The 24,351-nt window shown below is 49.8% G+C and overlaps 1 protein-coding gene across 3 annotated transcripts; it reads left to right on the forward strand.

The window, feature by feature from the left end:
* On the forward strand, window positions 1-21,947 carry Slc41a1 (solute carrier family 41 member 1). Of its 3 annotated transcripts, none has more exons than XM_027934672.2 (11): window positions 1-104; window positions 2,719-3,740; window positions 11,054-11,161; window positions 12,450-12,521; window positions 13,099-13,243; window positions 13,388-13,564; window positions 14,071-14,218; window positions 15,065-15,144; window positions 16,103-16,237; window positions 16,564-16,712; window positions 19,351-21,947. In XM_027934672.2, the coding sequence occupies exons 2-11, from the start codon at window positions 3,366-3,368 to the stop codon at window positions 19,534-19,536; spliced, it is 1,575 nt and encodes a 524-aa protein (XP_027790473.1). In that variant the 5' UTR covers window positions 1-104; window positions 2,719-3,365; the 3' UTR covers window positions 19,537-21,947. The 3 variants fall into 3 exon arrangements, with proteins under 3 accessions (XP_027790473.1, XP_027790472.1, XP_027790474.1); XM_027934671.2 differs by lacking the exon at window positions 1-104 and adding an exon at window positions 612-1,015; XM_027934673.2 differs by lacking the exon at window positions 1-104 and adding an exon at window positions 612-1,015 and having other exon boundaries at window positions 13,388-13,534.
* Window positions 21,948-24,351: the final 2,404 nt, after the last annotated feature.

Raw genomic sequence — 24,351 nt, forward strand, 5'->3', positions numbered from 1 at the left:
AGACCGGATTCGTAAGGGCCAAGTCATTTGCTTTGAGGAACGCGGAACCCGGCGGAAGCGCGACGTGACCAGTCAGCGAGAGAAGAGCGGGCTCCAAGAACAGGGTAAGGACGGTTGGGTCCGGGGACTAGAAGCGGGGAAGGAGCAGCGGATGGCTGCTAGAGCCCGCGGGACCGGAGCTGGTTGGCTGCTCCGCAGGGATGTTGGCCGGTCGTCTGGAAGGCCAGAGGCTCGAAGGAAGCACTCGAGATGCAGGGGTACCCGCGCACAGGCGCACTGGCCTTTCTAAGGCGACAGGAGCTCCGGCACCGCGGAGCGGACGCGATGGCGGTGGGACTGCGTAGTGAGTGTCGGCCAGCGGGGACTTGGGGCGGGCCACTGGCCGATGCGCGCAGGGACCTGCTGGCCGCTGCGGCGACGGCCGGCTCGCAGTTCCCGTCACTCCTCGCCCTGCTTTTCCCCGGCGCCCCGCCTTCGTAGCACAAAGCGAAGGAAAGGGGCCGAGCCGAGGTTGTGCCCGCCCTCACACCGCTCCCCGATTGGCTGCTGCAGCTGTCCGTCCAGAATCTTTATTTATTTATTTATTTATTTATTTTTGATGGAGGAGGGGGTGCCTCCCAGTCTGCCCCAGATCACGTTTGCCACCGGCAGCCAACCAGTCAGGCCCAAGTCGGCGGGCAACAAGCGATTGGGGACGAGAGAGCTCGGCTCCCCAGTTCCCCTGTCCAGGTCCCCCCCCGCCGGGCCCGAGGCGGTATATCCTGCTCTCCCCGGTCACCTCCCACTCGTGGAAGCGGAGCTGCGGCCTCGCTGTAACGCAGAAACGAAATGTAGCCAGCCGGGTGTCGCGGCTGGACGCTCGCCTTGGCTGGGGGTGTGGGGGGGCACGCGGGGGGCCGAGGAGGACTGCCAAGGAAGAGGAGTGATGAGAAGAGGGGGAACCCTGCACCCCCCGAGACCACGGGCCCCTGCTGCCACTCACCAGGCGCCCCCCTTCCTCCCAAGCGAGGGGCAGGTCAGTGCTGTTGGGTCTGGGGACCGGGGTAGGTAGCGGAGGGCGGGAGTCTTGGCGCGTAGCGCATTTGCTGAGTGTGAGTCCTGGAGAGACGTCCGAGGCCACCCAGTTACTTCTCCTCCTCCGTAGGGTTGGGGGGATACCAAAACGGGTCTTTTTTTTTTGTCCCCTCCTGGGAGGAGGGTATGGGGTGTCTCTGGGCCTGAGGCCCGTCCCAAGTCTCCTTACTGGAGGAGTGGGTGAGGGACCGGCTGCTTCTCCCGCAAGCCCCCCTTTCAGGTTAAGTGGCCTGCCAGGAAACCAGGAGGGGGCGGGGGTGTCAGGTTTTAGCGAACTCAGAAACTTTTCTGGCTTGGGCCAGTGAACTCAGAGGTTTCTCCTGGCCCTCTAGTGAAGATCTTTGAAAGGACCCCAGTACACTGATTGGAAAAGGGGTCTTGGTGGTGACTGAATTGATAGGAAGAGAAAATAATTCCCTTGGACCTGTTCCTGGGGTTTGATTCAGCCTTTCCCCAACTGGAGTTGACTAAGTGTGAGTGTGTGGAATACTTAAGGGCCTGTTCATCCTACCTGTGGGAACCCCTCTTTCAATTTATTTTTTATTTGTGAGAGTCATTCTGATGAAATGAAATAGGGTGAAATCAAGGCCCAGGGATCCCTTTAGTCAAAGAAAAGAAGGACCATGACAGCCAAAGACATGATTTGGGAGCAAGTGCATATTAGTTTATGGTGCTTGGGATTTTGTTTTGCTTCTTTGCTTTTCTTTTTATTTTCTATTGATATTTTGGGGGGTTTGTTTTCGTTTTTAGGAATTACACTCTATCAGACTCACTGATTCTGATCTGGAGAACAGGGGGGATCCTAGATTACTGATATATATGAATAATAATGAAGAATAGTTTTACCGTCTCTCCCTTCAAATGGAGATAACTGCCTTGTCCTATCTGACAAGCTCACAGGGCCAAACACAGGGGAAGAGAAGCAGAGACAGAAGCCTGGACCAGAGTCAGCGTCTGAGCTTTTTGTAACACTGTTGACTCTCAAGGGCAGGAGTGGGTAGGCCTCTGGCTCTTGGCCTTGGTTTGGCAGGCTTGCCCCACTGCCCAGGGAGTCCTCCCAGTTTCGTTGAGTTTTTTCCCCTTAGGGACTGTAGCGTTTGGTGGTCTGAGGGCTTTACTCTGATCAGTGTCCTGTCTTACCGTTGCTGTCTTGTGATGGTAAACAGTAACCTTTTGTAGCGGGGTGTCTGTGAAGCAAGTTTACAACTGAATTTGCAATTTTCCCATGGAGAGAGAGATCACACTTAAATAATCCTGAATCTTACTGGAATTCAAAAGGGATCTCCCTGAGGACACCCCTGCCCACCCCAGGCTGCTGAGAAGACTAGGTCTTCCACACAGTCTTCCTGTGGCAGTGGGTGAGTGGTTGGGAGGACCGTGGGAGTAGCACCTGCTGGGCCTCTGGATGTAACCGAGCAGGACCAAGTAATTTTAGTGGAAAGAGAAAGGCAAATAGCAAACTCTATAACAAACTGTTAACTGCCTTGGGGGAGAATTCTGCCAGTATGCGTTGTTCTCTCCCGTATCGTAACATATTCATTCTCATTCTCTCTCTCTCTCTCTCTCTCTCTCTCTCTCTCTCTCTCTCTCTCTCTCTCTCTTTCTTCTTCTTTTTTTTTTTTTCTCTTCTTCTTCCCACATAAGGTGTTCCATACAGATTCTCGTGACTTTAAGGACCAGGCAATTGGGGATACACAAAGTCTTCCCAGGAAGGGAGGAAATCTCTGGAAGAGAGGGGAAAGACAGCAGACACTGCCCTGGGACCACCAGAGCCTGAGGTGCTGTGGGAAGCCGAAGGCACCGAGCAGGAGGAGCAGGAAGGAACCCCAGCCCCAGGTGGAGGCTGTGTTCTGAAAGATCTGAACTTGGTCTACTTTTTACGAGAGAGGGGCTGCCTCCGGAGGCACTGCAGCCTTGGGCTGGGTCCTTCTCTGGATGCCCCCTTCCCTGAGGAGCTTGCCGCTGAGAACCAAAGAAGATAAGAAGTCAGACAGACTTCCCCCAGGCAAGAGGCCTGGTGGCTGGAGGCAGGCATCTGCACCCCTAGTGGTGGGCTGCTGAGCCTGGTGAGGAGTTTCTTGCTCCCCTCCAGAACCCGGCTCCAGTGCTTCATGGGGCTGCCTGTTGGTGGATCAGTTTTTGCAGTGCCTGGTAGCAGCAGAGAGCCGTGGGAAGAGGACCCGCGGCACCTAAGCCTGGGTTCCCCCCAAGACTAAGATCTTTCCTGAGTTAGGGAGAGAAAAGCAGAAAAAAAAAAAGAAAGTTCCCCCCTCCTCTCCTCCCTGCCCGTCATGTCCTCTAAGCCGGAGCCGAAGGACGTCCACCAGCTGAACGGGACTGGCCCCACTCCCTCTCCCTGCTCTTCAGATGGCCCCGGGCGAGAGCCCTTGGCCGGGACCTCAGAGTTCCTGGGGCCTGATGGGGCTGGGGTGGAGGTGGTGGTGATTGAGTCTCGTGCCAATGCTAAGGGGATTCGGGAAGAGGACGCCCTGTTGGAGAACGGCAGCCAAAGCAATGAAAGTGACGACGTCAGCACGGACCGTGGCCCTGCACCACCCTCCCCACTCAAAGAGACCTCCTTTTCCATCGGGCTGCAAGTGCTGTTCCCCTTCCTCCTGGCAGGCTTCGGGACTGTGGCTGCTGGCATGGTGCTGGACATTGTGCAGGTAAGGCCTGAGCAGGGTGACTCCTTGGGAAACTACAACTCTTGGAACTTCCTCTCTGCCTCCCTGTCAGAAGCATCTGCTGCTTCCTAGAATACTGTTTCCCTTTGGATCACATCCTCAGTTTCTTCTTGGTCTCATTACTTTCTACAGAAGCTGAGTAGGGTAGTATTGCTTAACAGTAACAGATTTAAGTCCAGAGCTCAGGCTTGGGGAGGGAAGAGAGGACAGACAGGGCTGCTTCCTGAGCCTTCCTGCCAAACCCAGCTCAGTAGGAGACATCTAGCTGGGTCTCCTCCTTCTGCCTTCTTTCCCTTTCACTTGAGGTTTCAAGGATACCCAGGGTAGAAAGCTCGGTTTCAAGTCTCTCCTTTATTCCCCTGCTGGGCAGGAATTTATTCAGCTGCCAAGAGGGTCTCAGATGAAGTGAAAAAGCTCTTAAAGGCATTTGTGTTGCTTATCTTCCTGCAACTTTGGCAGAGTCTCCTTGGGGAATGGGGATGGGCACATGCGCCGTATGCACGATTTGGGGCGTTGGCATAATAAGACCTAAAAGAGCTAATTATGTGCTATAAATTGGAACACAGTGTAACCAGGCCTGGGCAGAACTGTCTCTCCTCTTTGCTCCTCAACTTGCTGTCATGAACCTGCCCTGGGCAAAGAGGGCTATTTATGAGGGTATTGGGTAGAACGAAGCATAAAAGTTGGCAAGACCTGGAAGCTGAGAGCTGGTGACATGCTTAGCTCATTGTGAATTGGAACTCACCCTAAAACCCTAGGTCAGAGAGATAAAGTTGCATTTCTGGGTAAAAGTTTTTGAAGCACAGTATGAAGGTACCCTTTTAATTTTTTATTTGGAGACAGTCTCAATAAGTTGCTCAGGGCCTCACTAAATTGCTAAGACCAGCCTCAAATTTGTGATTCTCCTGCCTCAGCCTCCTGAGTCACTGGGATTACAGGTGTGAGCCACCATGCCCTGCAGGTGCTAGGTTTATCTAATTCAATCAACAATGTGTTTCAAGTTCCTGCCAAGTTCTGGGCTCTGTCCTAGGTACTCAGAAATAAGGAAGCAGGAGGAGATCTGGCCTGTGCCTGTTGGGACATCCCCACCAAGGTCCCCACCCACCCACCTGCCCAGTATTTCCTGACATACTCCCAGAGGAACACAAAGCTCAGCATTACTTCCCCTGTGCCAAGTCAGTACTACAAACCATGCATGTAGTGATGCAGTGACTGCTGGTAGAGTTCACCCTATGTCCCAGGGTACTGAATGTGGTTGGTTCTAGGTGATTCCTCCAGTACTGTCCACATAGCCCTTGAGCCCTTCAGGAGAACCCTGAACATTTGGTTATTAATGAGAATGGTGTTTGTGTCAAAATGCCCCATACTGCCTCCCATCTCCCCAAACCTGTTTTCATGAGAATAGTTTCTACATGGAAGTTAGGCAGCTAGTGCCTATTGGGACATCCCCAATAGGCACTCCTAGGGCATCGAGGAAGGAAAGGAGAAAGAGAAGAAATGAGCTAGCACTGAGTTTCTCCACCATTTCCATCCCTTTCCTATGGCCTTGGTCTCATTCTTTCAGTTTTGGGGCTAGTTGGTGTCTGTATAAGGGGTATGAGACTGGGAGTGCTGGCCTAGCATGCAGAAGGCCCCAAGTTTGATCCCCAGCACCACAAAAAGAAAGAAAAGGGGGGCGTGCCAAATCAGGATCCAATGGTGAACTCAGAAGGTTGTTTTATTTTCTGGATAAAGCATTTTGGGGACTTTTCTATAGTCCCATGAGGTAGAAATCATAATCACCTCTATTTTATAGATAGAAACTAACTATGGCTTAAAATGATTAGGTAACTTTCCATTGGTCGTCTGTCCCCAGAGCCTGTGTCACTAACGTCTGAGACCTTCAGCATGGCCGTGGTTTGCCAGTCAGTTAAGCCTGCAGTCTTTATCTTCCCCTGAAGAACAAAGTTATTGGAATCTGGAACAATAGAGCTAGCTTCTGAAGGGAACAAGAACAAAAGTTCTTAGGGGTAGGGAGGGATCCATCGACCACCTATCCTACACTACACGGCAGAGGATTCTAGAGCCTCTGAATCTTGCCTTACACCTGTCAGCCTGAGACATTGAGAGGCCTTTAATGCTGCCTGATGTGCCCCCAGAGGGCCACCATTTGCCCTCAGAGTAGCATTTCACACACCTCACCCCAGAGGGTCCAGTTGGTGTAGATGACAATGGCTGGTTTGTCCTTGTCCCCCTCCCCCAGCCTTCCCACTACAGCTGAGCTGGAGCAGGCCCTACAGATGACTGCTGCAAGATCACAGGAGGGGGTGAGTGCATAAGGTCAGGGACATGGGACTATAGGAAGATTCTTATTCCACCTCCAGGGGAACAAAAGGGGAGACTGAAGATCTCAGACACAGAATGATTTCTAAGAATTCACACCTGTGTTCCCCCTTCATACACTAAGATGGCTGTCATTGAGACAGCCTGAAAGTATCTAAGAGACAGGGATCATCTGGAGGAGGTGGCTATAGAGGATCCCAAAGTCACAGAGCAACAGATAGAAGTCTGTGTGGGCCCTGGTTCAGATGCCTCTTTGGTCCAGGGTCCCCCGTGCTGCTACCGACCCTCTGGTCTGCTCCGTGTGTGTGCGAAGCAGCCTCTGCAGTGAATGTGGAGCTCATGTACCAGCCAGAGTAGAAAAAGGTTAAGTGAACTGCAGTTCCCTCCAGCTTGACCACTGTAGCCAGAAATTCCTCCAACGTTTGGAAGGGAAGCAGACTTGGGCCCAGTGTTGGCTTCAGAAGGGGATTATATAGGGAACTTCAGACTGCCAGTGTTTTATGGTCCTCCCCCAAGTTTGGTCCTAGGCTGCTGCAGTGCATCCCACTCCCTTTTCCTGTCAGCCTTTGTGGGGATGGAGATGGCAGGAGATGGTGTGCAACCTCCACTAGAATTTTCAGCTAGGTTAGGATGGGGAACTCCCAGGACCTTATTTTAACTCCTCTTTTTGCAAAGGATCCCAAGAAAAGTAAATAGACACCTGCCCCAATACCTTCTCCTCTGTGTCTACCAAAGAGTCTACAGAGATGAGAATAGATGGCTGTGTAGCCTCCCCAAGAGTGGGGAGCAGTTCTCTGGCAGCTGACCTCATGGCTGCCACTGTTCCTGGCAAGCACTCAGGTCCCGTCTTCCTTGACCACCCTTCTGCATTTGCCTGTTTTGGGGACCCCCATTGGCTTTTCTCATATTTGAATATACTGTTTGCCTGGTGTTACCCTGAGTCCCTTCTGTTCAGACACCTCAAGGATGCCTCTGGGACACGTTTCAGACCTATGGAGGCAGGGATACTATAATTTGACCTCGAACCCAGGCCTCACCTTGAAAGGTCAGCTCCAGCTCAAATCTCTCAGGTTCTTGTGCAGCCTGGTGCCTAGAGCTTGAATCTAAGAATTCAAGTCTTCTTAATGTCTGAATTCCATCTCTTCCTGGCTCGGACTTTCCTCCTTGCAGCTACCCTCCTGGAGCAGAAGACTCGGGCCAGAAAGCTTGAAGACAGCTGAGGGTGGATGTGTGAGCCTGGAGGGGCAGAGGAAGCAGGTTTGAAGTATAAGGAAGAGGTACTGGCAGGGCCACTGAGGTTCAGGACTTAGGGTGATTGCTCAGAATCAGGATTATTATTGAGTGTGGGAAGAACAGTCTCATCCTCCACTTCTAAACCATCAGGGAGTGATGAGCCTTCCATACCAAGGAGAGAGAGAAAGGAAGGGGGCTGTGCTTCTGAAAAGCAGTGAAAATCCATAGATGCTCCCCCTGCCCCCAAGCAGAGCAGGGCTTCCTGGACCCTTTTCCATCCCCAGCAGAGCAGGAAAGTGTAGGTGGCAACTTGGCTGACTGCTTTGACTTCAGGGGCAGACACACTCCCAGCCAGAATGAACAGGAAGGGCCCGAATTAGGCCAAAGGAGGAAGAAGAGCTACTCACTATCTGTCCCTGCCACATCCTACCCACTCCTAACCTCAGGACACCCTGCTTCCTAGGCTGGTTCCACATCACCAGCCTCTCAGCCACTCTTCCCAGAGCCCTGCGCATGCCTACATGTCACAGCCTCCCTGTCTGAACTGCATCTTTGAGAGGGTTTTGTGGGTGAAGAATGTATGTGTGTAGGAACTGACTGTTCTGACCCAAGTGCCAACTTTGCTGGGCCAGGGGTCAGGTAGTTCCAGGCTGCTTCATAGGGGCTATTCCTGTGGCTGCTTGTTCTCCTTACATGTCTCAGCCTATCCCTCCTAAAACCCCATTCCTTCTAGATGTTTCTGTAGTTAAAAGAAAGGGTACATGTTTGCCAGGAAGTGAAAAGATTTGGGGATGCTTAGAATGGTAACCAGAAAGGCTTCACTGAACTGTACACATTTCTTTTCTTAAAATAAGGCAAGTAGGGGCTGGAAGTGTAGCTCAGTGATAGAGCACTTGCCTAGCATGTGGGAAGCACTGGGTTCGATCCTCAGCACCACATAAAAATAAGTAAAATAAAGGTATTGTGTCCATCTACAACTAAAAATATATTTTAAAAAATAAAGACCAGTAATAATTTCTTACAAACAATTCAGAAAATACAACTTGCATACCCCTGAAGTATCTCCCCCGAGGCTTTTTACCCCGCCAGCCCATACCCACTGCACCCACCTAACTGGGAAGCTCAGCTGTGCATGGAGCTGGCATCATGGAAGCAGACAGGGCAGATGTTTGGGGGCAAGGATACGAGATGAGGCTGTGCTTTGAAAGCTCGCAGTCAGCACCCTTGTCAGGGGAGGGGCAAGGAGGTGAACCCTTCCCCCTTCTGGAACTGTTGTCCAGTTTGGGAAGAAGGAGCCAGTAAAACTAAATGAGGTCAGGACTACAGGGAGCTGGAACCCCAGTGGTGTGCACCGGCCATGTCCAAGAGTAACAGTCCCTGAGCTCCTTCAGGCTGATGGCGCTCACTGGGGCTGCCTCCCAGGTGAGAAGGGATTCACATCCTTGCAGTGTTTGGAAGGGGCCTCTTCAAGGGGCTGCCTGGAAGCTCAGGAGCTGCTGTTGAGGTGGGAGGTGCTTCCTCCGCTTCCGACATCATCAGAGAGGGGCTTCCCTGAGGAGAGTCCTGGGTCCTTTCAGACTATAAGAAGAATCCTAGGGTCTACAGACAAGGGTATGCTCTGACACGGATGACATGAGCCCTTCCCCAGGTTCCCGTTATGGCCCCCAACATCTGCACACTGAACTGTGATAAGAAAAAAGAGGTCCCAAAAAGAAAAGAGAGCTCTTTGCATTATGGGACTGCCCAATGCCCAGCCTCCTCTAGTCACTTTCCCTTCCCCCAGCCCCCTCTGATAGTCTTAACTCATTTTAAAAAATGTATTGTTATTGTGGTTAAGAAAAAAAAACACATGGGGGCTGGGGTTGTGTCTCAGTGGTAGGTCGCTTGACTACCACGTATGAGGCACTGAGTTATATCCTTAGCACCACATAAAAATAAAATAAAGGTATTGTGTCTACCTACAACTAAATATATATATTTTTTTAAAAAAACATATAAAATTTACTGATTTAACCATTTTGAAGTGTATTAAGTATATTCACAGTGTTTGGAATGCAACAAATCTCCAGAATGTTCATCTTTCCTAGTTGAAACTCTATATCCATTCCTCCCCCACCCACAGCCTTAGGCACCCTGCTTTCTGGTTTTCCTTTTAATGAATTTGACTACTTCAGATACCACATATAAGTGGAATCATATAATGTTTGTCTTTGTGCAGTTGACTTGGTTAGTATAATGTCCTTAAGATTCATCCACAAAGTAGCATCTGACAGGATTTCCTTCCATTTTTAAGTTTGAGTAGTATTCCATAGTGTGTATGTACTGCATTTTGTTGATCCATTCATCTGTTGACAGACACTTGAATGCATCCATATCTTGGCTGTTGTGAATAATTCAGCTATGAACATGGATGGATGTATCAATATTTCAAGATCCTGCTTTCAATTTTTTTTTTTTTTCAGCATTGGGGATTGAACCCAGGGACACTGTACCATGGAACTCTATCCACAGCCCTTTATAATTTTTTTTTTTTTTGAGATAGGATTTCACTAAATTGCTGGCTGACCTTGAACTTGTGATCTTCTTGCCTTAGCCTCCAGAGTAGTTGGGATTATAGGCATAAACCATGGTGCCACCTCCCCACCCCCATTTTGTGAAACATTTTGCAATCCCACCAACAGTGCACAAGGATTCCAATCTCCACATCTTGCCAACACTCATTATTTTCTGTTTGTTCGCTTGCTTGCTTTCATAGTAGCCATCCTAGTGGGTGTGGGGTGGTATCTCCATATCTCACTGTGGTTGTGACTTGCAGCTTTGCTCATATTTAACGATAAAGTCATGGTGCTAGAATTGCCCTAGAGACCATCTAATCTGGTTCCTGAATTGAGTGTTTTAGTCAGGAGTTTGAGGTCCCCAGCTGGGCTATGTGAGGGGAGCTAGCATGAGGTCCCTCCCTGGGTCTCTTGTAGAAGACCTCAGGCTCTCAACCAGTGCCCTCACCCATTACAGCACTTCACCTCCAGGCCACAACGCCCAGACCAACCTGCACACATCCACTTGGCCACCTACCGCCCACCAGCTCCTCTCTCTCCAAAACTGGAGGCTTTCCACTCTAAAAACAAATAAAGGAAACCACATTGCCCATTAAGGCCAAGGAGGGGACGAGGGCTGAGGGAGTGCAGAAGAGGCGCAAGAAAGCCCCTAGATGACCAGCATTTAGAGCCGACCCGCACAGTCTGAATTCAGAGCCTGCTCAGGAGCGTCGCCATGGCTGAGGCCCAGAGCCCTTGGAGATAGAAACCAAACAAACGCTCTAATCTTCCCAGCCCCATGGAGCCCAGCTCTCCACAGCTGAGACAACACCGCCCAAGGCTGAGGCCAGGGAGAAACTAGACTAAAGGCAAAGGGCTGGACGTGCAATTGGAGCGGGGATCTCAAAGGAGTTCTGGGGTGTAAGCAGGCTTGAGGTGGCTCAGCCATGTGGGTCCCCACCACCTTTTCCCCTTGGCTGCAGAGGAAGTGGAGCCATGCCAGGGGTCACCCCAATCTGGGGACGGAATGGGGATTATGTTATTAGGAAGCTTGCTTTGCTTCCAGGTTCTTGGAGGGAAGGTGCTTGGTGCTCTCTCCCTGCTCACCCCATTTCCTTCCCAAGACCCTGATCCCAACCATCTATGCAGCCTCAATGCCAGTGCTTTGGGACGCTGAAATTCCTGAGCTCTGTTTTCACCTCATAGCACTGGGAGGTCTTCCAGAAGGTGACGGAGGTCTTCATCCTGGTGCCTGCGCTGCTGGGACTCAAGGGGAACCTGGAAATGACCCTGGCATCGAGGCTGTCCACTGCAGTGAGTATCCTGGCTGGGAGGAGAAGATTCTGGCCAACCAGAGCCAGAGACTGGGAGAGGGCCACTCTGCCTTCCTGAAGGGCGGGAAGGGAGGGCCTGGGCAGGTGTAGGGAGATCCCAGGATGGGTGGTTCCCAGGCTTGGTTTCTGGATGTCCCAGCCATCGCTGGATGCCTGCCCCAACCCCTGCTTAGCAACCTGCCTCGTGACTGTTTGTACAGCTTTGACAGGCGGGCACCATGCTGGTTTCTCAGCCCGCACAGGTGGGGGCCGCCTCTGATCTCCAGCCCTGCTCTGCAGCTGGGCAGGAGCAGAGCCAGGCCCTCCCAGCCCCCCTCCCAGCCCATTCCCTTTCCCCCAGGCAACTTGTTCTTTAAGGAAATAGGGAGGAACTGCTCATCACTTCCACCTCCCATAATCCCTTAGACCAGCTGTGACCATTCAGGTACTGAGCCAGATACAGGGCCACAGAGTGGGTGACACTAAAACTCAGGTGGCCACGGATGTCCCTGCATGGCCAAGAATCTGGAGAAGGTGGCAGAGAGAAGGGGGCACCAACATAACCCATCCAACATTGTCTACCCTGCTCCTGGCCCATGCTACCCAGTCCTTCCCAAACACTTGCAGCCCCAGTCCTACGCCAGCCACTCACATGTCCTGGGAGTAAGAAAGAGATGCAGCTGCCTCTGGGCCCCCTTCCCAACCCTCTAAGCTGGGGGGGGGGGGGGGCGGCTCTTTTTGGTTTTTTTGGTACCAGTGATTGAACTCAGGGGCACTCGACCGCTAAGCCATATCCTCAGCCCTATTTTGTATTTTATTTAGGGTCTCACTGAGTTGCTTAGCACCTCACTTTTTGCTGAGGCTGGCTTTGAACTTGAAATCCTCCTGTCTCAGCTCCCCCAGCTGCTGGAATCACAGGCATGTGCCACAGTGCCTGGCTTGTTTTGTTTTTGCGATACTAGGAGTTGAACACAGGTCTTCACACTTCCTAGGCAAGCACTTTGCCACCGAACTACACCCCACCCCTTTTAAAATGTTATTTTGAGAAAGGGTCAAAGTTGCTCAGGCTGGCCTTTAAATTGTAATTCTCTTGCCTCAACCTGCCTAGTAGCTGGGATTATAGGTGAGTGCCACTGCGTCCACCTTTGTTCGCTTTCTAGGACGTTCATGTCCTAGTCCCAGAGTCTTAGGCCACATGCACTGCCTCTTGATCGGATCAGGGGTCTAACACATGGAGCCCCAGGCCTTTTCAAGCCTGAAGCTTCAGCCCTTCATCCTCCTTCTCCCAGGCCAACATTGGACAAATGGACACACCCAAGGAGCTCTGGAGGATGATCACTGGAAACATGGCCCTCATCCAGGTAAGAGAGCCAGCATAGAAGCCAATGAGCTAAGCTTCCCCCTTAATCATGAGTCTCTAAAAGACTTAGGTCAGGCCCAGCTGGCTCCTGAGTGAATCTCTAGCATCCTGCAAAGTAACTCTAGGAGCTAAGCAGGAAAATGACCAAGATGGGGAGATCCGTGGCATCTCCCATTCAGGTGGAGTAGGGGCCTTTAAGTAGGAGCAGTCTCAGGAGTGCTAAAGTGTCCGCTGCCACTGTTGTCCCATCTCCCCAGGAGGCCATGCGGATTCCAGACTGGACATCTTTCCCCTTGAGTCCCAGGTCTTGACTCTGGCTGAAGTCTTTGGTTTATTGATCTCTGCCCCCGTTCCCAAAGGAACACTCATTCAGCCAGTAAATGTCCTGGGCTCCCGCAGGGTGCACTGCCCAGTCTTAGTGTCTGGTGTGAAACTAAATAAATAAAGACATCCTTCCAGCATGGGAGGACTGGACAGTCCAGTCCAGGCTGCCTCCTGGGACTGCCTAGGGCCAGGAAGAGTCTGCTGAGTGCTCAGTGGCCCTCAGCTAAGCAGCCTCTGCCCACTCCTCTCCTCAGGTGCAGGCCACGGTGGTGGGCTTCCTGGCATCCATCGCAGCCGTCGTGTTTGGCTGGATCCCTGATGGCCACTTTAGCATCCCACATGCCTTCCTGCTGTGTGCCAGCAGTGTAGCCACAGCCTTCATTGCCTCCCTGGTGCTGGGTAAGGAAGGGAAGGGAGTGCAGGAGTAAGGAAGGCTGCCCCAGAGTTGTTGACTATGCCTGGTACCTCCACTCTCTCTTTTCCTTTCTTAGTACCCCTTTATTTCCACTCACCCTGCCTGGCCCGCCTCCCCCTCCTCTCCAGGTATGATCATGATTGGAGTCATCATTGGCTCTCGCAAGATTGGGATCAACCCAGACAACGTGGCCACACCCATTGCTGCCAGCCTGGGCGATCTCATCACCTTGGCACTGCTCTCAGGCATCAGCTGGGGACTCTACCTGGAACTGAGTGAGGCTGAGGCCACCGAGAGTGGCTCAGGTGGACTCTCGGGTGGGATTGGGAGATGTGGTCATATATTCTTAACTGCTTGGTTTGAACAGATTCAAATTCATGCAGGCAGCAGAGACAGGAGATAAAGTATCAGAAATATATTGCTGCTTGGTCCTGTGGATCTTGTTTCCCTTAGAGGGATAAAGCAGAAAGGATAAAGAAAGGAACTGAAAGCTGGCATCTTCTTGCGAGCTGAAGAAGTGAATAGGAGATAATAACCTCTGAGATCTAGAGGCCTGGAGTCTGGTCTCTGCCTCTAGTAAGTTCAGTGTCAGGGTAGCTCATTACCTTGGTTTCCTCATCTACAAAATGAGCAAGGCTGGTGCTGCTGACCTCTTAGGCTGACAGTGAAGACTAAATGAGGTTGTACAGGTGTTCAGTGTATTATTGCTGGTGATCTGTTGGTCTGTTGGAACATGTGCAGGTTGAGCCTGGGTGGGGGCAGGGAGCAGGGAGCCACAGTGCTCATCTCCCTCTGATTTCTGCCCTCTCAGATCACTGGAGATACATCTACCCCCTGGTGTGTGCCTTCTTCGTGGCCCTGTTGCCTGTCTGGGTGGTGCTGGCCCGACGGAGCCCAGCTACAAGAGAGGTGTTGTACTCAGGCTGGGAGCCTGTCATCATTGCCATGGCCATCAGCAGGTAGGCTCAGGCCCTGAGTTCCCACCTACACCCTGCAGTAGACTCCATTGAAACCCCTGGAAAGAAGGGTCTAGGGAGGACTCCAGAAATGCATTCAATAGTACATCAGTCTCACATTTTTCCAGTGCAGCAGACCGGCACCACCTGAACTGGGTTTCATTCCAAAGTAGGGTGTTTTGACCAAGGAAACTGAAAAAGCACCGCTGGATTCATGGGCACATATGATGTCATCAGGGCCCCAGGAGAGTCTGTCTCTTGGCTCTGCTCTTCCCAGTGATGGCTTAAAGCCCAGGTTTACACTTTGCTAACCCCTCCCAAGTCCAGCAGGAAGAGAGATTCTTTACCCCAACAGTTGCACAAAGTCCTAGGATAGAGTTTCATTGGGTCTCACCTGGTCACGTGTCTATCCCTGAACCAATGGGTGGTCAGGAGCTGAGCTATCATTGACACAGTGTTATCTGGACCACAGTGCCTGAATTTGAGAAAGGTGGTTCCCTGAGGAGGAGCCTAGTGCTGTTACCAGAAAGGAAAATGAATGCCAAGCAGGCAGAATGAAGGGGTCCTCACAGGCAGGCAACCCTGCAGGTGGCTCCTCAAACCAGCTTGGGGGATGGGTACAGGAAGTGGCTGCCTGACCTGGAACCATCATCTTGTTCTGAGTTCACTGTGCCAAGTCAGGGTGTTCTGAGCAGCAGCTGGTTCTGGCAAGGGAGGCGAGGACTAAAAGATGAGGAGCTATCATGCTTTCCTTTGTTTCCAAGGCTAGGTGGGTCTGTTCCTTTCATCCCAGAGACCAGGGAAGAACCCTTCAGTGGTCTTGATGTCATTTTGTCTTTGTATCTCTAGTGTGGGAGGCCTCATCTTGGACAAGACCGTCTCAGACCCCAACTTTGCAGGGATGGCTGTCTTCACACCTGTAATCAATGGTGAGGTTTGAGTATCAGCTATCAAGGGGAAGGAGAGGGACAGGGGAAGGGGAGGTAGGGGATGGATTTCCGTTTTAGTCAAAGTTACAGCAGGCAAGAGAATCCAGCTCAGAGTTTAAGACTATATTGAAGAGACTTCTCACAAGGTAGGGGCAGGGTAAAAGGACCCAAAAGAGATATTGAGGTACCCAGAGACTAGCAACAAAGGGAGAGCCTCCAGTCCTGAAGGCCACAGAGACTAGGAGCCCATCAACATGGACAAGCCACTATCAGAAAGCAGAGAGGGATCCAGAAAGAAATACCTGACCCCTCTTTACCCCACCATCTGTTCACCTGCTGATACCTCCCACTGCACAAACCCAAGTGGAAGCAGCCAGCAAAGGAGGCCAGGGGATCCCTTTGCCGCCTCCTCCCAGCCGTGTGTCCTGGGACTGCCTGTAAATCTGCCATCCAGGACTCAGGGCAAGGCTGAAAAGAGAAAGACTAGGTCAGAGTGTGAAGGCAAACAAAGTAACCAGCACAGATCCTGGGAAAAGCACCAGATTTGAGTTTGAAGCTCAAAACACTACTTGAAACTGATTACCGAAAGGAATCCAAGCATAAGCACCAGGTGCCCGGGTCTGCTCGGAGCATTAGAGCATACGAGGTGAGGCAGGGCTTGTCCCCTGTGCTGTGTGGGCAGGCAGGTGTTCACTGTCCTGGTGGAACATCAGGCTCTGAGTCTGCAGATCTGCCTGTTTCCTTGCCATTGCTCTCATAGTCACACTGGGGTCCCTTGGGACCACCACATTGCCATAGCAGAGAGGAACCTAGAAGATCACTGGGAGCAGGGGTGTATTCTTCTCTTGAGGACTAGGGACTGGGAAGTGCCTACTGAGGCCTCTACAGATGGACACCAAAAAGTAAGAAGGTTGTTTCTCCCCACCACCCTGAGCCTAAGTCCTGTGTGTTCCCTCAGGTGTTGGGGGCAATCTGGTGGCAGTGCAGGCCAGCCGCATCTCCACCTTTCTCCACATGAATGGGATGCCAGGGGAGAACTCTGAGCAAGCTCCTCGCCGCTGCCCCAGCCCTTGTACCACCTTCTTCAGTCCTGGTAACAGCAGATTTGTAGTCTGCTGGTCGCATTCCAGCGTTGGAGTTTTTTGGGGGGCGAGGGGTTTATAATCATGAAGTTTGCTTAAGCTGGGGAGGCCCAGGTCCAGGATTCTCCTTTGCTAAACTGCCCTTTGTTCTGGAGGGCAGAGCCCAGGCCGCAAGATTATCTTTCCTGGGACATCCTAGGGACTGGGGACCACAGGGTGGAGAAATAGAGACAGTCAGCTGTCTGCAGCCTGGGAGTGGTGAGAGTCCTCCTGACCCTGGCCTGGGACCAGAAATTTTCTCCCCACCAACCTCATGCCCGCTCTTCTCTGGTTACAGATGTGAATTCCCGCTCAGCCCGGGTCCTCTTCCTCCTTGTGGTCCCAGGACACCTGGTGTTCCTCTATACCATCAGCTGTATGCAGGGCGGGCACACCACCCTCACACTCATCTTCATCATCTTCTACATGACAGCTGCACTGCTCCAGGTATGGCCCAGCAAGAGCAGGAGTACAGGGAAAGGCCAAGGCTACTCCCTTCCTGGATAGAAACGGTGGCCCAGTTTGGGCCCATCAGACACCTCCTTCTCTGGCTCTGGGTAGCTGATAAATACTGAACAGAGTTCAGAAGAATAGACAGTGTTTCCAGAAGAATCACTAACATGCTGCATGACTTTGACCTAGTGATTTTACCTCTCTGAGCCTCAGCAATGTACATTTTTTAAAAATTGATTTATTATTTTTTATTTGTAGATGGACATATACCTTTATTTTATTTTTTTATGTGGTGTTGAGGATTGAACCCAGTGCCTCACACTGCTAGGCAATGCACTACCACTGAGCTACAACCCCAGCCCTCCACGATGCACATTTGCAAATTGAGAGGAAGGGGTGCTCAGCAAGTGTGCTTTGCTATCACCATAACTAGCCTAACCACAGAGTTCCACTTGGAGCTTCCTCTGTTTTGCATGCTGGGCTTCATTTAAATAAAAGGCTTCACAGTTTGAAAAAGTGTCAAAACCATTGCACTGGGTAGTCCATCTATAGGAGCCCATCTACCTTGCCATTCCGTAATACTGTGACACTTTCTATGTAGCAAGTCCCCTTTTGCCAAACCTCCCCACCCCCAATTTTAGAAAGGCTGTGTTAGGAATCTTAGCATGGGCTAGGCTTAGAACCAACCATATGCTGTTTCCCAGCAGGAGTTACTCAAGTTGTCATGCTCCCTTGCGAGTGGGGTCACATAAAACCCCTAATGGGAAAAGGAGGAGTGGTTATGCTGAGGGTCTGCAGTGGAGGTTTTCACTTCATTCCTTGGCTGAGATTGGAAGGCGAAGCCCTGGGGCCACTCTCACCTCTGCTCTTTTCTCTAGATCTGTGGAGGGGCAGAATATGACACTTAATCCCCTGTAAAGTTCTCCCTGATCCTTTTGCTGCCTCCTCCCAGTGTGTGTCCTGGGACTGCCTGAAGGCTAGAAGTGAGGACAGCTGCTGCCATTCCCATCCTGGAGCATGTCGCAAGGGCCCCCTGGCTGCGTTCTTTATTTGGGACTTTTCTGCAGCTGCTGGAAAGGGTGTGAAGTCATGGGTTCTGGATCTCACCCAGGGTCAGGGCTATAGAACAAGGCACCTGTGTACAGTTCAGGAAGAACGTGAAGCATACTAGAACTGTCACCCCTAGCTTCCCTGACAGAGGACAAGAGAGCAACCAAGTTTGCCTAAAAATAGGTAACAGCTCTGGCTTCTGCCTTCATTAAGGGCTCTGGTCCTGCATCTGAGTCTCTTAGGGCAAAATTTTCATACCACAGTATTTGCAAAGTATAGTTGAGAGTGAAACCTCTCAGATGACTGTCAGGGTTACCGATCTGACATCATTCCATTCTCACATCAACACAGTCATTTAAGGAACCCAAATGTCAAGCACTGTGCAGATGTAGCCTGCCCCACCACAGTATTCTAGACTGAAGTGCATTTTTTTTAATATTTTTTTTTAGTTGTAGTTGGACACAATACCTTTATTTCACTTATTTATTTTTATGTGGTGTGAGGATCGAACCCAGGGTCTCGCTCTACTGTTGAGCCACAACCCCAGTCCCACCCCAAGTGCATTTTAAAGTGTGTGTGAATCTCATTAAATTGCAGATTCTCAGCCGGCACCATGGTACACTCCTGTAATCTCAGTTTGGGAGGCTGAAATGGTAGGATCTCGAGCTTAAAGCCAGCCTCAGCCAAAGCAACTCAGTGAGACCCTGTCTCTAAATAAAATACAAAATAAGGCTGGAAATGTGGCTCAGTGGTTGAGTGCCCCTGAGTTCAATCCCTGGTACCAAAAAAAAAAAAAAAAATGCAGAATCTTATTCAGGAGATCCAGCATTTCTGATTCTGGGCCTACTAGCATGATTCTGATCTCGATCATTCTTAATTATATGTAGTAATAGAAGGTAAGTAAAGGCACCGATAAATCAAAGCAACAGATAATTCACAGCATTTTGAATTGCAGTGCATCATCTGCTTTATGTTTAGCCAACTTATCCACAGTTCTGTTTTGCTAGAACTAATGTTAAAGTAAACTTGCATTCTTTGAGCCCACAACAGCAGAAGGGGAAGGGTCAGGAGAAAGCCAACTTGGGATAATCAACTGTTACTCAGACAAACATGCCTACAGTGGCCTCAAATGCTATCCTTATGCCACTCTGCCCAGAGGAGAAAGCCCTGCAGGAAAAGCTCACTCCACTGCCAGCTTCCTGCCAGGCGCCTGGAGAGGCCAACCTGGCAAGGATTGGAGTGACCCAAGAATGGGCTGACCCAGAATTAGAGGCAAGAGGGCTAAATTCCTGTGTGGGGAAGGACTCAGGTTAGGAAGCCCCTAGTTTGGTAAATTTGGGGAGCCGAATGTAATGCCGATGCCGGCTATGGCAGCATCTTACCTTGTAAAAGGCTCTCATCTCGCCTGTTGGTAATTGAGGGTGAAGGAACACAGAGAGGTTGCCACAGTGGGAAATGCACTGTCCCAGCCTAGCCCTTGTGGCTGGCCAAGCCTCGTGATACACTGAATGGGTCCAATTGTGTGGCCTCTGGCTCCCCCTGGAGAGGGGATGGCTACAAGCAGGACCTTCTGTCTCTCCAGGTGCTGATTCTCCTGTACATCGCAGACTGGATGGTGCACTGGATGTGGGGCCGGGGCCTGGACCCGGACAATTTCTCCATCCCGTACTTGACTGCTCTGGGGGACCTGCTTGGCACTGGGCTCCTGGCACTCAGCTTCCATGTCCTCTGGCTCATTGGGGACCGAGACACAGATGTTGGGGACTAACTTGGCCACTCAGCCTTTTCCCTCTGCACTTCCTGTTTGATTTTTTTCTTTTGTTTTCCTCTCCCCCCCCCACCTCCACTCTCACCTCTTTCTAGGACTTCACTTTGATACCAAATTCTCATTATTTTCAATGGGAATTTTTATACATTGAGCCAAGTTTGGGTAGGAAGAATTCAGGAAGGACAGATGGACTGAGATAAGCAGTACAAGTAGATTTTTGAGACAATCACCAAGTGCAATTTCATGGTGGGTGCCTCCAGGTGAGGTAGATTGGGGCAGGGGGTTTCTGTCTGGAATCTGGGGGTATATGACTTAGCTTTAGCAACCTCAGTTGTGGCCCTAATGAGAAAACCTTTGTGAGTGGGTTCTGGTTTTCTGGTTATGTTATTTTCTTCCTTTCTTTCTTTCTTTCTTTCTTTCGTTGAACAGAGGGATAGAACACACAGACACACACACACACACACACACACACACAGAAATGGACCAACGTCAAAGCACTGGGCAGGAGACAGCTGCTTCAGGCCCCTGTGATCCCAGCCCTACTCTCTGCCCTCTGGACCTAGGCTCTCCTGCTCTCAGAGAGAGGAAGGTGGACTGACTGTTCAATTTGTGCATTTGCCTATTGCCTGACTGCCTGGTCAACATCACCAACACTCCTTCTAATTGTTTTCCAGATGAATGTCATCCAGGAAGGAATAAGCAGTAGCCTGGTCTCCCTGTGGATCTATGTCTACCCACAGGTTTCCCAAGATCCACATCCTCCCTGGGCCTGGAGGTCTGAGTCTTCATCTCTGTCCAGCCCTCCTCTCTAATTATATCTAAGCACTACCTTCCCCAGAGCTTGCCAAGCGGAGTTCCAAGAATAGGGACAGAGCAAGGATATGTGGAGAATGACTGGGAGGTTGAGGGCAACCAAGGGTGTTTGGTTGCTGCTGTTTCCCCTGAGAACATAATCATGTGGTCACCTTGGCCTCTATTACTTCCTAACAATCACTCATGCTTTCATGATCATGGAGGTCAGTCTCTCTTGGTTCCTGCCCACAATCATTCATTCACTCATTCAACAAATTCCCAGCCTCCCCACGATGAGCTGTTCAGCAAGTATGGTCTGAAACATGTACTAAGCAATATTTATTGGGTGCCTACTATGTGTTAGGTACTGTGCCGGTCACTGACTAGCCAGTAGTAAGGGAATCACAGCTCTCACCTCACCTCCTTCCCCAGCTTACAAAGGTCACCTGTGCCTTTCAGTATGGCAGACAGATTTCCTCATTGTAGGCTTTTGCTTCTCCTTCACCACACCAGGCCTTGCCTTGTTCTTTCTAGACTCCAACACTGCAGTACTGATGAGACCTCAAGTCACCAGTCCCATTGCTTAACCAGTGTTTGTATCTCTAAACTACCATCCTTCACTCTCCCTTCCTGTCCCTCTTCTCCCCACTCATCCCAAAGAGGATTTAGAACTAGCAGTACAGACACCAATTGGCTTCTTCTGCTTCTCAGCCTAGCAAAAAAAAAAAAAAAAAACTTGAGAGAAATCCGGAGCCTCTGCCTCTTTCCAGCACATAGCTCCAAACAGCTCAGACAGCTGTCCACACTCACATGTGCCAATCTGGGCATGAGGATGCAGACTTCTTCTGACCTGTCAGGCTTTTCCCCGTAAACCCTCTCCTCTGTAACCTAAAGGGCCACCTCCAAGGGAAGAAGGCTAGGCAGTAGGCCTGCTTCTACCAGCACCAGGCCTTACCCTGGGAACTTGCCCCAGACCTCTAGAGACTGTTCTTTCTCTCCCGTTTCCTCCCAGGCCACCTTCTGGAATCATAGAGCCTTAGAACTGGAAGGAATCATAGAGGTTATCTAGTTGGAGTTGTGTCCATCAGAGTTCATTAACACCAGCCTGGGCCTGTTTCTGCTCTTCCCTCTGACCTCCTTTCATCTTTTCTTCCACCTCAGTACACATTTGCACACAGACTCTTGTACAGGCACCAAACCCTGAGGCTGTACCCCTGTGATTTCCAGTCACCCCTGCTCCAGCCTCTCATACCTTCCTCATCTCTGGAGTTCAGCCAGGCTGTCCCTGGAGAATCAGTCCTCCTTTGCCTAGAAAGCAGAAAGCAGGCACACCCCCTGCTCTGAGTGTGTGAGCAGAGGAGGACCATGGGGCGAGAGGGAAGGAAAATGAAGTTGACATCAATAGATTTCATTTCTCCCCCTCCCGTCCCCTCCCATTGCACCAACTGCATGTACCCTTGGCCTGGCTGCAAGGAGCAATATTGGTTTACTCTTGTATCCTTCAAAAGTTAAAGAACTGTGTCTTCAGAGAATTATTTATAGTTACTATAACTGAATTGACAAATGTCAACTTAACTGATAAATTATATTTGGTAAAATAAAGAGGACGTTTATTTAAATGGTTCTCATCCTGTGTGTCTCATCAAAAAGAAACTCCAGCCATTTCTTTGGCCCCCTCTTAAAGTCAAACCCCTTCCTCACTCAGAAATGGGAAGGGACCGAAGTGCTAATGGGCACCGAAGCGTCTCTTCAGTACAAAGATTATGTGACAGAAAACACACAATTAGTCATTTGTTGAGAATCAGTGGTGCTCGGAATCATTACAGAAGGCAAAGGCGGAATCTTTGCTTTTAGGAGATCATCTTGTGGTCACCACACATTACCTCAACTTTCTTGTGCCAGGGGTGTGAGCATCTTTGGGTTGTGTTCTTTTCCATTCAGAGATTTACAACTGGACAAGGTCAAAATGATAATAGCTATTATTTGTTGTATATTTACTATGTGTCTGTGAAGACCTCGTGAGCCCTTAGAAATTTGCAATTGACTACAAAAGGTTTGGTGTCAAGGCAAGCCTGGGCTCAAATCCCAGCTTTCCTGCTTGTATCTGTAGGACCTTGAGCAAATCCTTGACCCTCTCTGAGCTTCGGTTTCCTATCTGTGCAAATAAACTTTTTTTATAGGATAGTTAAGAGATTTTAATGAGACAGTGAACATGAAGCACCAAGTTCTGGGCCTGGTACTTACAAAACCCAAAAGTGCCAATCAATATTACAGTGAATGTGTTGGTGAGCTTTCCATTATTATAACAAAATCTCTAAGATGATCAACTTCTAAAGAGGAAAGATTGATTTTGGCTCACAGTTCCAGGTTTCAATCCATGGGCAGTAGGCCCCGTTGCTTTCAGGCCTGTGCTGAGGTGAAACATGGCAGGGAGCTAACTGGGGAGCAAACTACTTGCCTCATAGTGGCCAGGAAGCAAACAGAGGAAGAGACCAGTTTTCCATAGTCCGAGGGCACACCCCCAGTGACCTAAAACCTCCCATTAGGCCCCACCTCTTAACAGTTTCCACTTCTTTCCAATTGTGCCAAGCTAAGGACCAAACCTTTAACCAGAGACCTTTAGAAGACATTCCAGATCCAAGCTATAGCAGTGGGGGAGCACGGTAGACCAATGCCTAGACCATGTCCATACGCTGCCCACAGGACTAAATGGAAGGTGGCCCAGGGAGCAGGTAGATGGAAAGGGCACCTAGTCAAGTCATGGGGGTCAGGGACGTAAGGCCTCTTGGATGCTGCAGAGAATAAGAGTTAACCTAGCAAAAAGCACAAGAACCATCCTGCAGAGGGAACCATGCACTACGAAAGGAAGTGAACTTGATGCTTTTGGGAATCACAGTACCAAAAGCCCGAGTGCAGAGGGTGTCCACACAACCTTAGGAGAGGCACATGTTTGTGATGAGGCAATTATTTGAAGATGGCAGATACAAAAAGACAGTGTCAGAGTACAGCTCCCCCCAGGTCTGACTGCAAAGCCTCTGATGGGAACCACTGCCCACCCAGAACACTGGCCCCACAGGCGACTGCAAAATATTACAGAGCATATGTGGATACTGAACATGTGCCGAACTCAGAAACCAGTCTTTATAGCAAACCTGGGCTCTAGAAAACTCTTCAAAGTAACCATCTGTTAACAAGGCTATTAAGGTTAGGGAGAAAGGTTAATTGCCTGTTAATTATTTATATCGTGTTTTACAATAGACTATATTATGGTATATAACATGCTTTTAAATAATATTAGCCTTATTTACAACTTCAATATTATCTATAATAACTTCAAAATAGATTATTATCACCATTTTATAAGGGAGAAACTGAGGCTCAGAGGTTAACTATCTTGTCCAAGGTCTTATATTCACACCCAGGTCTCTCAACCCATTGTCTTCCTACTCTGCTTGGAGTCAGATGAGATGACTGGCCAGGTACAGCTTTAAAAGGAACACTAAACAGCAGAAATAATAAAAAATATGGTACCTACTATCTCAGGTTTGCTTTCGAGACACCTTTCATTACTTCAAAATGTTAATTGTCTACTGAAATAGTCTCTTCCAATGGACATTTTAAAACACACCTCCCAGGCACCAGCCTTTCACTGATGATATTTTTGCAACATAATTGACAGTGTCCAGAAGTTAGTTGTTTCCTTCCCCTAAAACTCAGAAACTGAATAATGCACAGTACAGTGCTTTCACTGTGCTGTATTTTATTATCTAAATATAAATCTTAAGGACTGAGGCTATATCTCAGTTGGTAGAATGCTTGCCTCGAATGTACAAGGCCTTGGGTTTAAAAAAAAAAAAAAAAATCTTCTAATTTGGCTCCCAAGTAAATGTCTGACTTCAAAGTTTTGTTTTGTTTTAAGCACTAGAAAGAAAACAGAAATTGCAGAAAAGTGAAGATAATTTGGCCAACCAGAAAATAATTCTTAAATATAATTTGAAAGACTCTGGCTATATTCATGCTTAG

Source organism: Marmota flaviventris, chromosome 12 (genome assembly GCF_047511675.1).
Source record: "Marmota flaviventris isolate mMarFla1 chromosome 12, mMarFla1.hap1, whole genome shotgun sequence".
Taxonomy (NCBI): domain Eukaryota; kingdom Metazoa; phylum Chordata; class Mammalia; order Rodentia; family Sciuridae; genus Marmota; species Marmota flaviventris.